The sequence below is a fragment of the Apis florea genome, unplaced genomic scaffold, assembly GCF_048593485.1.
Source record: "Apis florea isolate Af1SG1 unplaced genomic scaffold, ASM4859348v1 contig_2272_pilon, whole genome shotgun sequence".
In the NCBI taxonomy this organism is placed as follows: Eukaryota; Metazoa; Arthropoda; class Insecta; order Hymenoptera; family Apidae; genus Apis; species Apis florea.
In genome coordinates this window covers 5,690,562-5,707,290 of record NW_028256549.1, presented here as the reverse complement: position 1 = coordinate 5,707,290, position 16,729 = coordinate 5,690,562, and the positions used below count along the sequence as shown (strand labels likewise).

The 16,729-nt window shown below is 24.6% G+C and overlaps 1 protein-coding gene across 5 annotated transcripts in view; it reads left to right on the top strand.

Moving 5' to 3' along the window:
• LOC100872659 (large neutral amino acids transporter small subunit 1) overlaps positions 1-15,905 on the top strand; it is a 33,447-nt gene extending 17,542 nt beyond the window's left edge. For 2 of the 5 annotated variants that reach the window (XM_086917860.1, XM_012489981.3), the window contains 9 exons: positions 4,503-4,628; positions 6,446-6,584; positions 7,296-7,419; positions 7,766-7,966; positions 8,299-8,373; positions 9,260-9,419; positions 9,499-9,591; positions 9,931-9,986; positions 10,792-15,905. In XM_086917860.1, coding sequence (XP_086773986.1) covers positions 4,503-4,628; positions 6,446-6,584; positions 7,296-7,419; positions 7,766-7,966; positions 8,299-8,373; positions 9,260-9,419; positions 9,499-9,591; positions 9,931-9,986; positions 10,792-10,794 — 977 coding nt within the window. In that variant the 3' untranslated portion in view covers positions 10,795-15,905. Of the gene's footprint in view, positions 1-4,502; positions 4,629-6,445; positions 6,585-7,295; positions 7,420-7,765; positions 7,967-8,298; positions 8,374-9,259; positions 9,420-9,498; positions 9,592-9,930; positions 10,299-10,791 lie in introns of those variants that run through there. The other 3 variants (XM_031917935.2, XM_031917933.2, XM_012489980.3) reach the window with 2 other exon arrangements.
• The last annotated feature ends 824 nt before the right edge of the window (positions 15,906-16,729 follow it).

The following is a 16,729-nucleotide window of genomic DNA, read 5'->3' as shown; positions in this document are numbered from 1 at the left end:
TACTGACGAATTATAGTCGTCAAGAAAACATATCTCTGCAATTCTAACCTTATATTTACGCAAATCATTATTTTCAAAAAGAAAGTGTTATAACCTTAAACTCACAGTAGAAGTATTTCCTATTGCAAATAATTACGGAACAGGAAAAATGATTTCTATCAAGATTATGATCATTAAAATCTATCTTTCATATTGCAATGCATGCAATTACCAAGCAAACCAAATAATAGAAGAAAATCTCGTTCTTTTTCGATTTTTTTTCCCCTAGACATTACTTTTTTCCCCTATATATCATACTACACAACTACAGTAGAAAGACGTAAATGTACCGCGTTTCCTGCTACTTGTTAAGTCACAGAAAAAGTTAATGGCGTTATGAAACGGAGGCATTGACACCATGCATACATTCGAAGGATCGATATATCGTCCAGCGGACGATTCGATCGTCGCCAAAGACCAGACGATGGTAGTATCGAGTGAAAAGGTTGTGCTAGCAATCACGTCTCATTGCGATTAAACGTAATCTTCTAATAACGTGTCAACTGGCAGCCGCAACAGCATAATGCACCGAAAGGGGACTCCCGGGGAGAGCCAAGAGGAACCGAGACGCGAAGAGAACGGACAGACGGAAGAAGTGGAAGACCAGTGATGTGTAGAGAGACTTTGCACCGAAGTAGCTAGATCTTATCTTCTTTCTTTGAAATTATTGTTTTATTCTGTACTATATTTTACACAATAAGGAGATATTATATTGGTACAGAATGATTCAATAACTTTTGGTGTTTAAAATGGTAATTGATATTTGTTATTAGTTGTAATAATAAGAGAAAAATTTGATTCAATATTGTAACTCGCACAGAAGTTAAAATTATTATTATATAATATTATTATATACTATTAATCTAATTTTGATTATTAAACTTAATTTTGATATGAGCTGTTTGGCCAATATTCTACAAGTTGATTTGATAATTGTTGGAAAGTAAATGATTCATAATGGTTGATTCATTGATTTAATGATGGAAAGAATGGGGGAGTTAAAAGGGACTATTAGCAAATTTGCAAGAATTAATTTACATGTGTTAACATGATATACAAAATTATCTTATAAATCTATATAATATGTATATAATATGTATAATTCTTTTATTCTAATTTGATTATCCTGAATCAGTATATTCATTCTTACTCTTCTCTTCTAATTTCAAAAATAGTTAAATAATCAAGTTGAATTGTTATATTGTTATAATCTCATATTACATTAATTTACAAATTTTTTCTCTAACTTTATCATGATTTCAAAAGTAATTAATTTTATTCATCTAACTTTAATTCAATTCCAATAATTAAACAATCAAATTTTAAAAATAACTGAATAATTATATTACTATATTACACAATTTTAATTTGCATAATTCTTTTAGTTTTATTATCATCCCAAGAATGATTATCAGATAAATTTTATATTTACATTTCTATTATAAATAAAAAGATACAGTAATCACAGCAATACGAGGGACTCGAATCATGGAGGACAGCACTGGCGAATGCAATATAAAGAAAGAATAGTCGGGACGAAGGGGAACAGGGCGGAAAGTCTCGCGATATTCTTCGAGATGTTGCATCAGTCTGCATTTCTTATTTTTTTTTTCGCTAACGAATCCATCAAGGACGAGGAGTCCGGTCTCAAATTGCAAGAATCAAATTGCGGAATCTTTTTCGCATTCGTATACCTATTTTTCACTATTGCGATCAATGACCTTCCTTTCGTTCCTATTTCAAAGTTTATTGCTTATCCATTGATTCAGTTAAAGATTAAAAGTTTAGAATATTCATTGACAAAAGTTCAATGAAATATTATTTTTCTAGTTATTTTAATTAATAGATATTATTGGAGATTAATCTAGATCTAGATTTTTTCAGAAGGTTATTTAAATATTTAATTTAAGATAATCAGAAAAAGTTTGAAAAGGTATTAGAAAAATATTTTATTTATTTTTTTTTTTCATTTTAGAAATTTATGGAATTGAGTTTGATAAAAAATATTTAAAATTAGATATTTAAAAAATTTGGAAAAAAGTTGAAACATGTTTGATATTGCTGAGAATTTATCAAGTTCAGTTTAAGAAAGGAGTACACGTTGAAAACGTAAGACCTGTAATTGATTGCATCAGAATTTTGACCCTCGAGGCCATGACACTGGAAATGCATTGACTATTATATAAAACTAAATTATCCTGTCTTTTCAGTCAAGAAGAATTATTGCTTAAATAATTTCTACCAATTATCATATTATCATATTGTCATTTTAAATATAATGACTTTGTTCCTGAATAATATAGATAAAATATTTTTATATATTTTTAAATTCAAATTTAAATTAATTTAAATAGATTAAATTCTACAAAATGACAAAATTAGAAAAAATTGATAATTTATAAGATAATTTATATAACATAAATTATATATTATTTTAAATTAATAAAAAAAAGAATTATTCGTTTAATAAATGCCATATTAATATAATTTTTATTTATATTAATTTATATTTTATATTAAATTATATTAATATAATTTTAATTTTAATATAAATTTTAATCAAAATACATTATATTAAAAATATAGAAAAATATAAAAATTTTGAACTTTTAAAAAAAGAAAAGATAAGATAAATAAGAAAAAATAAGAATAATTAAATAAAAAAGGAGCAATTTATATACAATTAAAAATTTTTTAAATTTTCAATTTTAAAAATTCTTATCTATATGAACTCTAAAACATTGAAAAAAGGTAAACGGATTAGAATAAATAGATAAATATAATTCATGTATCATTCTTAATAAAAAAAAAGACAATTATATGACAAATGAGATATTTACCTAATCTTGAAGGATTATCATAGTATCTGATCAGTTTATTTAGAAAGTACTAGTTTTTTTTTTTATTTATCAAAAAATAGATTATAATATTCATTGGCTGATTTCATCCCTGACAGTGTCATGGTTGGTTAGACTGATGCCAATTAGTTTGAAACGTTAGACTAATGTATGCATCAAGTAAAATTCTATTTCATAATAATATCGATCTGGCATAATTCTCTAAATAAATGAACAGTTCAACAATTACTTAATTACGGAGGATGATAATGATCAAACAGATGATCAAACAAAACAAGTCATTTATCAATCTTCAGTATTATCGATACGTGTTACTTTCGAGGACGATACATGCTGAAAATCGTTTATAAAAGTTATTATAGATATTTTATATTATAAAGATACATATATTAATGGGAATTTTAAAGCAAAAATAATGTTATAAAAGATATATCAAAATCGATAAGGTAATGATTAAGGAATATTTATATTAATTTTAATGATAATAATCGTGAAATAAAAGCACAAGTATTTTTAGAATAAATTAACTAAATAGGTTTTAAGTGTTTCAAAAAAATAGAATTTTTGTTATATTTATATATATATATACAAGATATTTATATATTTTGTCAATCTTTAGAGAATTGATTTTACAAATTAAAACAAATACGTAAGTTAATATATAAAAATATAGGTTAAGGCTTACGTACTAAATTAAACAATGTAAATTTACCTTAAATGAAATGAATGCAATAGTTTTATTTTTGTTTTGCTTCATTTAATTGAAATTACTTATAAATAAATAAAAATTAATAAATAATTATTAATCTATATTTTCATACATTAATATTTGTATATTTTAATCTAATGTCAATCTTTAAAAGGTATATGTCACGAATTAATACACACTGTATATGTATATTACAATATATAACTATTATACTTAACAAAATTATATTTTTATTTAAATTTATTTTATTCAATATAAAATAAAATAATAGAAGTAGTATTATATTCGAATATATATACATATATCTTCATATTCAGAGCTATCGATAACAGTAGCAAACTAACCTAATAAAAATTCGATTGCAATCTCGATCTCCAATCGCCGAGAAACGGAACTCGTTATACGTGTTTTGCATAATCGCGTATTCATTAATATTCGGTAACCTTTCAACAATTATAATGATTTTAAAAGTTTCCTCGATAATCGGTTAATCGCGTGTTAGCTTTTTATGCATTCATATCTCGAACAAAAGTCGTAATATTGATAGTTTTTTTCGTTTTAATTCGTTTTAATTATTAACAAACATAAAAAACTGATCAAAGATCATAGATTCGCATTGTCATATTGGGATGATTTTCTTTATAAAATAAAAAGATTTATTTTTCTTTTTAAATAAGATAAAATAAAAATGTGTTATTTTTGATCATTGATTTGGTAAATAATCATATGAATATGGCATGTGATTTTAATATATATCATGACTTTAATAGTTATCGTTTAATGAAATGTAATTGTTCATTTAAATGAGAATAACAAGAAATGGTACAATTTTATTTTATTTATCATTAATAAAGCTATAGACTTTATTAATCTTCTCTAAAATATTTATTTTCCAGGTATTCTGGCATTTATTAATTGCTGGGACGTAAAATGGGCGACGAGAGTGCAGGACATCTTTACATATGCAAAATTACTCGCGCTTTTCATCATCATCTTCACTGGAGCTTATCAATTATTCACCGGTAAGTGATCAATTTATCAATTTGCTATAAATTTAATTTTTATAATTTTTTATCTATCCATAATTTAAGAGTAACTTTCGTAATTTGACAGGATAAAAACGAAGGCAATTTTTCTTTCTTGCCACACGTCATTATTACTCAATCCCTTGTTTCGGCTATACTTATACTATGAAGGAAACAACCGATGCCATTGCATCAGATCGACTTTCTCCCGCGCGTAAATTGAGTTTCTTTTGTGCTCGATCATTGGAATTTATATACGTTCGATTTTTGTCTCGTCATTCTTTCTAAACTTGGCAAGAAAATATGAAACCAAGAATTCCTTCGAACGATTCGTTTGAAACTGGATCGATATTTCATGGATTTTTAACGTTGGAAATATTGTTGGAAAGAAAAATCAGGTTAGCAACTGTCAATCTCTTTTTCAGAGGAAAAAGACTTGACAATTTTTCACGGTTCTTAATTTCATGAAGATAAAAATAAAAAAGAATGCAATGATTATTGATTTTTCATCTAGAATACTTTTTCTATAGATTAATAAAAAATTCTATTTTTAGAAAGAAACGAAAAACGAAACTTATCTTTTTAGAAAAGGTAAATGGTTATCAGAAATTTCTTTTTGAGACAGATAAACCTAACTATTAGGAAATAAGACGAAGGAGGGAATTATATTTTTAGAAAGAAATAAAAATTGTGTGTGTGTCCTAAATAAATTTAAACGGTCGCTGGTTTCTTTTAGAGAAGAATTCTTTTTACACTTAAAAATCAATGGACGAAGAATCTTATTTTTAGAAAGAAATAAAAATTGTGGTAGTAGAAGATTCTATAAATGAAAAGACGTTCAAATCAGATCTATAGGAAAGAATATAATTTGAGAATTGTAATTTAATTTTCACATTGAATCTTAAAATTAATGTAATGTTTTTTTTTTCTTAAAAATAATAGTAGGAAAATTATTTATTGCAATAGAGTTAATTCAAAGTTTTTTTTATAAAAATATTAAATAAAATTATAACAATTATTCATCGAAGAAATTTCCAATAATATATTAATAAAAATTAGATTGATTAAAAATAATTTCATAATTAACTAAAAATAAGTAATCCAAAAAATTGTATCTAACTTTTAATTATTTTAATCTAATAACAAGAATTTATCGAGAGTAAAAAGCTAAGTCAATGTCGAGGATCTATATTGTTTTCTCGCCATTAAAGGCAATAACGTGTTGGCAATTTCTCAAGCAAGAACGAGGAAGTTCGCGTTAATGTTTCACCACCTACGCCACCCTTAAGAGACTAGTGTATAAAATCGTGTTAGGTGTCTTTTCATTTGCCGGACGAGACAATTTACCCAATCAAAAAGGTGGGTTAAAGACGCGGACAATTCGAGGTGCGTGCAAGGATTCGTTTTAAATTGACTTATTCATTGCGTTCGAATGGATTGTACATATATATATATATGTATTTACATATGATTGAGTATTATCGACGTGAGAAATTTTTTCTTTCGATATATTACGTTCAAATCAAATGAATAGAAAAATGAATCATGAAACTATTGAAAAAATAAATTATTATAATATATGTAAAAATATTCACGATTAAATTTCAATCTAAATTTATCAAAATAGCTTTAAATTTTCTTTTTATTTTTATTCAAAAATACATTTTAAATGTTTCTTATTGTTCAATTGTCAAAAGTAATATGAAAAAATATTTTTCTTTGCATTTAAAAGAAACGAATATGGATATATCATAGAGTGGTTTCATCAATTGATGATTGAATGATGATTGATCAATTTTATTTGTATTTTATAGGGCATACAGAATATTTTACGTTCGACAACACGAAGACAGAAGTGACATCGATAGCACTTAGCTTTTATTCAGGACTGTTCGCTTATAACGGCTGGAACTATTTGAATTTCATCATCGAGGAATTGAAGGATCCTGTAAAGTAAGTGACTGATAAGTCATTTCGTTGAATGCTTAAAAAAAAAAAAACAATCTTTGCTACAAAATTAATAATGCGAACGATTAAAAAATAATTTTAGAATTTATTTAAAGATAGAAATATAGTAATAATATGTACATAATACTGATGATATTTTATAAATTTATTTGGAGATAAATTACAAAAATTTGATTAACAAATTTAATTAAAATAGATAAATACATTTTTCAATTATAAATACAATTTCAATTTTTAAATTACAAAATCAGAGAAAAATTAGAAACAAAATTACACTTATTGATTTTTTTATATAGAATGATTTTTTTTTCTCTTTTTTTAAACAAAAATCTTTTTGAAGATATAATATTTTATTTATAATATATAATATTTCTATTAGCTATTGCATAGATTTTAATTTATTAAACTAACTTCTCTATCTTTTTACACAAATCAATATTAAACAATAGATTCATCTAAACAATTATTTAAGTATTTAAAAGTCTCTAGCATAGTTTCATGCAATGATTAATAGATGCTATTGCAACAATCTCGTGTATCTATTAATTAAAACAGAGGGGGTCTTAATCGATTTTCACACGAGGTGAAAAGCTTTTATCCTATGCTGAACAAAGTTAAATATTTTCGATTCTCATAAACAATTAATTGAAAATCATTTTTGAATTTTTTTTATATTTTCCTCTTTTTTCTTTTCAGGAATTTACCAAAGGCCATTGCAATCTCATGCGTCCTTGTTACCACAGTCTACGTTTTTGCAAACATGGCATTTTATACGACACTGAGTCCGGTGGAAGTTCTTGGCAGTGAAGCTGTTGCTGTTGTAAGTTTATACAAAAAGTAAAATAAAATTAAACTCTTACTTTAACGTTATATACATGTTTCGAAAGCTCATATAACTATTTCACTATTCAAAATTTGATTCTAATTATCAAATTATTAAAAAATTGATTTTGAATATATAAAAATTTAGACAATAATCTAGAAAAAAGAAATTAATGTAATTTATAAATAATATTGTATTGCTTAAAAAAGTGAGAAAAAATTAAAAAATTATTAGTAAAAACTAATTATTTACTGTAATGAAAATTTAATAAAAAAAAGAAAGAATTATAAAATAAAACTTTATTACATGAAAAACAATGATTTTATTTATTTATTTTTTTCAGACCTTTGCGAATCGTTTATTTGGAATGTTTGCTTGGATGATACCAGTGTTTGTCGCTCTTTCCACGTTTGGTGCCGTAAATGGAATTCTTCTTACTTCCTCCAGACTCTTTTATGCTGGCGCTTGCGAGGGTCAAATGCCTGAAATATTGACAATGATTCAAATTTCGAGGCTCACACCTACTCCAGCTGTTCTTTGCATGGTATATCATCATTTCTATTATTTCTTAAAAATAAATAAGACAAATATGATAATCATTATTTAAAAATATAATAATAAATATTTTTTTATTTTTTTTGGGATTGGGAATTTCATTTTTGTATCTTTTTTTATATGTTTTATTAAAACAACTAGAAATTAAAGATAATGGTTCTTAAATTATATAAAAAAATATTAAAATTTTTTAATTAAAATTATTTTTTTTATCTTCTTTTGAAAGAAATGAGATTTTTAAAAATATTGATAATAATCCATAAAGATTGAAGAAACTTATCAATGTGAAGAATGATTGGAATCTTGTTTAATCTGTTGCAGACTTTGTTATCAATGTTGTATCTTTGTTCTTCAGACATCTTCGCCCTCATCAATTATGTTGGCTTTGCTACTTGGGTATGTAGGATTTACTATAAGAAATTAAGAAATAAAAATTCCATTTTATTTTATTTTATATCATGTTGATTTCTATAAAACATTTTAAAATATATATAAATTTTAAAGAAGTTTATTACAATATATTATTTTTTTATCCATTTTATTAGAATTAAATTTTTACAAAATGTTATCTGTTAAAAATTTATTCAAGATATTATTTATTTAGAATTTTTCATTCTTCATCTATTTCTCATAAAAATAAACTTCATGTATGGATTGGATTAAAAAAAAGAAAGAATATTAATCAAGAATATCAAAAAGAAATTATTAGAAGATCTCTTCTAAGAAATTTCATAATATCATCTTAACACAAAATTTTTTTATTGAAACAATAATATGAAACCATTTGCACAATTCTAATAAAATTATAATTGTTTCTCATTATATTTCAAAAAATTGTATTGAATATAGACCACATGTAGAACACTAATACCTGTTTCGCTAAAGCGAAAATTATTAGCACAACCGGACGAGTGACAATTTTCTAATTGGCTCATACTGCTCAGTATAATTGACAGTATTGTCCGACTTTATTGTGAGATATAAAACATACTCATTTTGTCATATCGACTAACTGTTGCTTTAATACTTGTGCTTAAAATACTTATAAACACATTTAATTTGGTTATTCATTTGCTAAAACGCGATCGTTTGTTATCATTCTTTGTTTTAACTCTCATGACTATAAAAATTGAGATGCAAACAAAAATTTAATGAAACTAGGAAAATAAGGAAAAATACAATAGAATAAAAAATTGCAAAAATTGATGATATTAAAATATTTTGAATTTCATTTAAAAAAATGTAAAAAAATACAAAAAATGGAATACTTTTTTTATTGCAGTTAAGTATAGGTGTCTCTGTTTTGTGCCTACCATGGTTGAGATGGTCTCAGCCGAATTTATCTAGACCCATCAAAGTGAATCTCTTCTTCCCCATAATCTACATCCTAGCAACCCTCTTTGTAACTATTGTGCCCATGTACGCTAGTCCTGTGGAAACAGGTATATTTCATCTGGATTTTTTTATAATTACTTTATTCTATGAATATATTTAATTTAAAATAAATTTGATTTCTTTTAGGATATGGTTGCTTGATGATCCTCTCATCCATACCTGTATATTTTATATTTGTCGCATGGAAAAATAAACCGAAATTCTTCCAGAAAGGAGTCGGTAAGTATAAGTTAAATAAATTTACAGGAGAAAAAATTCCATTACAAATAAGATACAGAATTTTGTATTTCAAGTTTGGATCGTGTGAAAAATCAGAGATTTTTTTATATACACACAATTCTTTTTATATCAGCACTGATGATAGATCTGTTTTATACGTAGTCTGTGGTTCTATTAACAAAAAAGAATATCCAATTGGTCATTTTGATAAACCGAATTAGTTTGATAGTTATAGTTGAGTTTTTATAGTTCTTCTTAAGTTATCTTTATGTTAAGTTATTGAAAAAAAAAATAGGATTTTTTGTTCCGTTTCTGTTTAATTGCAATCTATTCCCGCAGGCGCCGTTACCAAAACATTGCAGAAGATGATGGTAGTCGTCGGACCAAAGACTAAGGTTCAAAAAAGAAAAGATACACTTTGACATAATTTAATTCTCTTCATGTCACGCATGTTTATCATTTATTAATTTTTAACATCGATTCGCCTAAGCTTATTGTTTTCCAATTATCATGCATGTTTATCATTATTTTATTTTACAAGTATAATTTTTACGAGTAATGTAATATATTATTAAATATCAGTCTTATCATCTTATGTAGTTTTTTAGTGTATTATAATTTTCATATTCATAATCAATGTTTAATTGTTTAAGAAAAAAATACTTTATCAATATTTTTTTTAATAATAAATCTTCACAATATTGTCATATGGTTTTCTTCAAATGTTGAAATTTTCAGGAGAATTTTTTAAATCGTGTTTCGTCTGAGTTTGCTCAAACATTATTCTCCTTTACGTTTGCATGTTGCACTCACATAATCAGCATCACGCACACTACTCGTACAGAGTGCTCTTATACAGAGTATCGTTACTAATTATTGATTGTGAAATCAAATAACAAAGTCCGACTACAGATTTTTTTAATTTTAATTTTTTGGTCGTAGTGTCGTCAATTAATCAATTGATTTTAAAATCTATTGAGTTACAATTTTGAATAAATCTTAAATTATCTCTTATTTAAAATAATAAATTGAAATTCTTGAAAAATTATAAAAACTATTAAATTAAAAAAAAGAAAATTAAAATTATTTCAATATTTGACGACACCACATGGAAATTAAGACTTTTACTAACCATCTTTTTCTAGAACGCATAATTTAATATAAATTAAAAAACTAAATAATTATAATTATTGTTTTCAGTAAGCATCACAAAGTTCCTGCAGAAAATAATACTGGTCGTTGGCAAGTCGAAACCCGCTCAGGTTTAACCGCATGTTTAGAATGGATCCTCAGTCTTCACAACGATGACTTCTTATTCCAAGAGAACCAAATATTGCTCAGAGAGCAGTGTTCTTTGTTTTAAAAATATTTTTTCATATTTATCTGGAAAAAAAAATTTGAGAAATCTACGTAGAATTTGAAATAAGAGTTTATACATAATTGAGTCTCAAAATATCTGGTTATATTAGATATTTATTTTTTATTAATATTTTAATGAAAAATATTAATAAAAAAAGAACAACTTGATATTAATTTTTCACATTTTTATTATTTTATTCCATGATGATATTTTAAATGTTAATGATTGTTTAAAAAGAAAATAAAAAGCATAGTGAAAAATCATATTTTAAAAATTATGTATTTAGTCTAATATAAATTCTACAATAAATTCTCTCAAATTTGTAATTTAATAAAAAAGATATAAGTTTCAGAATAAATACATTCCAACATTATTAATTATATAAATTATATTTCAAAATTTGGTATGAATTTAAATAATATTTATTTCTCTGAGCGTAGAAAGGTGTCCTGACTAGAGACAGCCATATCAAATCAGGATACTTATTAATAAATAATCTCAAAGACTGGTTCTCTCGTTTGGTTGTCATCTTTGCTAAACTGGTATCAAGATTTCCGCGGTAATTTATCATTGACGCGTTTTCAAGGAAGGTATAACATCATAAATAACTAATGACCACAATATTGTATTTTAACATAAAAAGGTACTGACAATAATTGATAATTGTCAGAAGAAAATATGATTTACTCCTTCATTGAAAACGTGGATACGACTTGAAAGAGACATTTTATTGTTATTATATACCATTTCATTGCACATTATATCATCTTCATTTTTGTAATTCCAGCCTTCGTTTCAAGTTTTACATTACTGAATAGTAGTTTTAATTCATCTTTGACTATAATTAATTTATTTCTTTCTTCTTTTTACTTCTTATAAATATTTAAAGACATTAATTCTTTGTAGTCCAAGTAATAGATACCAACTTGTTCCAAATTATTTTTATTATATGTATGTTATCTATGTTATGTTATTATATTATAATTATATAAAATATTAAAATTAGAAAAAGAATAAAAAATAAAACAAAATACGAAAGACACTTCTATATTGGACTACAGAGGATTAATTATATAGTTTTATATTTAATATGAATATCAGTTAGAATTTTTTAATTAAAAAAAAAAAAAAAATGAATAGTGAAACGAAGGATGGGAATATTTTAACGCGCTGGCACTCGATCGCATAATACAATAATCATGTTTTACTGCCACTATTGTTGGCGCGTACATTGTAAGTACATTATAAACACATCATAGATTTATGAAGCTCTAATTTTGCGAGCAAAATTTCGATCCATAAGAAAACCGGACAACCACTCGAGTTACTCTGACTATATGAATATTCTTTTTCTTTTAATTTAATTTTATTAGATCAGGTGTTTAATCGAAAATCTAGTTTTGCATCTGTCTAAAGAACAGAGCAAACTTACGAGCATACCAATTTTAGAATTTTTATACTTTTTTAAGCGTAAATTGAAATCTTTAAGAAAGTTTTTAATTAATCACCTAGAATTCATATGTTTTTAATCATTCCTTCTATTTCCTTTTTTTTTCTTTTTATAATGAATGCATGCAGTATGAATGTACAAGAGATACTTTGTAAAGAATTGTGAAAGATTATATTAGATATAATGTGAGTTTTAATCTTCAACTGGTAGGATAGGCTCAAAATAAAGTTTTTAAAATCTTATGTGTAGATATATATAATTGTATTATGCATATATTATGTTACGTTAGATAATATTAGAAATATGTACAAAATGTGAATTTATTCCATAAATGAAAGTTTATTTTTTGTACTTGATGGAAGAAATATAGTAAATAAGGATGTTACAAATCTGCTATATGAAATATAATATAATATATAAAATATAATACAAAATATACATATAATCAATTTGCTTTATTAAATATTATAATCCAATAGTAATTCCACTGCATTTCTTCCATCTATATAATAATAATTATTTACTATTTTGTATTATTTTATCTTTAATTTACCTCGAAACGTGAAACGTACTATAAAAAAAATTGATTTGTAAAAAAAAAAAAAAAGAAATAATGAATTGAATTAATTAAAATTCAAGAAAGAGATCTCAGCCAGTTGAGGATTGATGATTCTGCTTATATTTAACCGTTGATACAACGAAAAAATTGCAGAATATAAATATCGCAAAACTTTCCTTTAATCTTTATTAAACATCAGACAAGATATTGAAAGAAGAAATTATCAGATAGCTCGTAAGATTGTCCTGTCCAATTAACGAGTCTCATTTAGTCAAATTACTTAATGCTTTATCACATCTTTTATCATTCATGAATGTCGTTGTTTGTGTATTGTGATTTTTATGTATCATGTGCATGTATACATGAGCATTTTTATTTTTGTAAATATTAATTCTTTAAAACGACGCACGGACATTTCAAGTAAAATATTTCTTTCTTCATAGATAAAATTAAAAAATGCGACGATTATGTAACTTATTTTAGCATCTTAACATATCCAAAAAAAAAAAAAAACATATAAATTGAAATAAAAGATATAAACATTTTATAAATTGTTTCTTATATATATGTATATATTGCTTTTTGCTGATCTAAAAAAAGTTATCATGTCGTTGTATTTTTTCCGATATTCAACAGTTTTTAATTTTTCTTAAAAGAAATGAAGAAAGAATATAAGACCAGTGATTTTATTTCTCTTCTGAAAATACTTACAAATTTTGATAGTTTTTAAAATTTTAAGATTTTTTAATGATCAAAAATCCACTGAAATTTTTAATCAAAATGATTATTTAAAAAAAAAAAGGAAAACAACAATGCGAGAAACGATAAAAATTAGTTTTATCAAAGTCAAGAGAAATGATAAAATTTCAACATATCTGTAATAAAATTCTAGGACCAAGTTTTTTCTAAAAAAAAATGTTCTCTTGGAACCAAAACTCGCTAAATGAAAGAAACGTCTTGGTGCGTCCACGCATAAGATTTTAAAGTAATTTAATTTTATCATAAAACTCGGCGATTCGCTTATTTCAAATCTTTTCAAATTTTTTTCAAAAAATATATATCTGGTGGTCAAAATGTCTAATGCTCAATATAATTTTTAAATAAATTTATTTTTTATTTGAATAATCAAAAATAAATAGAAAATATTTTCATAAATAAAAAATTAAATTGATGATGACTGATCTGGACAATAATTTTTTTTTCGATATTTTTTAATTTCTATACAAATATTTCCATTAAAAAAATGTTAGTTGCATAGAAAAACGAATCGTTGATGTTCTCAATTACAATTAAATTAAGTTTCCCGTGATTTATCTATGTGTTTTTTTTATGGGATACATTTCGACGATCATAGCAAATCTGCATGAAAACTCATCAGGGTGTCTATCGACGCGTGGCCTAGTCAATCCTCGACATTTCAGTATTTCTGATGTTAGATCTAAATCTCAGATCTAGATCAGAGTATTTAATAAACCAAGAATAGTTGTAAAAAAGCTAGGTGAATCTCTTTCGAAAAAAAAAAAAAAACATTAAACTGGAAAGAATCTGAATAAACAGAAAAAATCGAAACTTTTAAATTGCAAATTGCAAATTTTTGCAATTAATTACACTTAAGTATATCATTCAATTTAAGATAATTTTTTTCTTTCAGTTCGATTCTGAATCAATCATATAATTAATTAATTTAATTATATTTTATTTGATTATAATTAATTTAATTTGGCTATAGATTATATTTTAAAAAAATTTCAAAAGAAGAAGAAAGGGAGAACCAACGCTATGACTGACACTAGCGATAGCAATTTTTTAAATAAGTTATAGTTAGAAAAGAAATTGTATTTTTTTACAAGCGTCGATGGCCACTCAGACACATGACAATAAGCATTTATTAATTAATTAGTCAGCAGTAAGTAAGATAAAAAAATTACGAAAAAAAAAAAGACAGAAAATGAAGAGTGGAAACATTCGCCAGAATTCGATATTTGTATTATTTTTATGTTGAAAAATACCAGCGTGTATTTGAAATAGCTTGCGAAGAAGAAAAGCATATTTAAACAATTTATTCTCTCGTGGTTGCGTTGTTTTCATTTGAATTTCCAAAATCTTCGATACTGAAAATTGAGATTAAATATTTAAATAAAAAAGAGAGGTTGTATTATTTTTATATTGTATATATAATAATAATATAACAACGTAGAGGCAAAGTAGAATGTAATGTGAAAAGAGAATGGATCGTATTGAGGATCGTAAGTGAAATTAATTCTTAAAAATCAGGAAATCTGTAAAAAAAAAAGAAGAAGAATTATAAATTATGATTAAATTATGATAAAGATGAAAGTAAATGAAAGATTGGTTTAGGAAAAGAGAGTGATATTAAGAAATGAAAACATTGCAATCACGTTTGCGAATATATAAAATATATAAATTCTTGTTGAAATGATTAAGAAAAGAAAAAAAAGTGTGAAAATCTGGCAATAGCTTAGGATCTAGACGAGAAAATGGAAATTGGAGATCTTATGAGACAAGCAAATTGTGACAATATATTATATTGTATAATACGTGTGTTACTTCCGCCAATCCCTTTCATCCTGTAACATAATTTCTTGTTGAAATAAATAATATCAGCTTTGTGAAAAAAAAACAATGATATCATATAAAAAATAAAATATGGTTAATAAGCTTCTGCAATAAAAAATGTTGAAAAAAATTTATGAGTACAAAATAAATAAATTAGTGAATGTAAATGTAATATAAAAATATTAAATGTTGCAAAAATATTGGAAACATTTTTTTTTTGACAAAAAAAAAAGGAAGACTTGTATCATGATGAAAGGCCTTGAAATATGCATATATTGAAGTATATTTTCAGTTGAAAATATATTAAAAATAATTTTATAATGGGTTTCAAAAATACAATAACAAAAACAATAAAAAGATTTTGGTTATATGGGCGTCTATATTTGTATGTATAAACATATAAGTTATAAATATATAATGCTTACATATTTATAACTTATATACAATATATATATATATATATAACATATATATGTGTATATATATATATATATTTTATAATTTTGTTCATAATAGTTGTACAACATATATATTACAAAAGAAAAATTTCATTTGGCTTCGTCGACGCGTCAGGAACAAAAATTTGCTTCTTCCTGTTTCAATACATACACTAATTTTTATTAGAGACCACGTAAGAATGAAAAAAATCAATTCTAAAAATATAAATTTTCTAAGACAATCTTGGTTAATACTTTTAATATGATTTGTTTACAAAAAAAAAAGAATCATAATTTTGTGTTACCTTAGAAAATTATTTTAATTTAATTGCACAACTCGTTTTAAAAAGATAGTGCCATTTTTTTTTAATAGTGCCGTTATATTTTATTCATTAGAATTGCCATCAAACATCAAATTTAGTCTTCTTAGGTCAAAAAGATTCATATAATTCGATGAACTTGCATCGAAAAAATAAGATTATTATTCCTCTCTCTCTCTCTCTCTTTTTTTTGACAATAATTTAATTTATCAAAAAATATTTTTGAGCGATATATGATTCATTAAAATCGAGAGATAAATGAAAAGAAAATTCACAAAAAGAAACCGAAGATATCGTCGATGAAACGCAGATGCAAAAAACGCGGGAAATTAAATTAGCGATTAATCGCACAATCTAAATAACTAAGTTGTTTTTTTAAACTGGCCTCGATCCAACGAGAATTCACACAAATCTGGAGGCAATAGTATTTGTAAT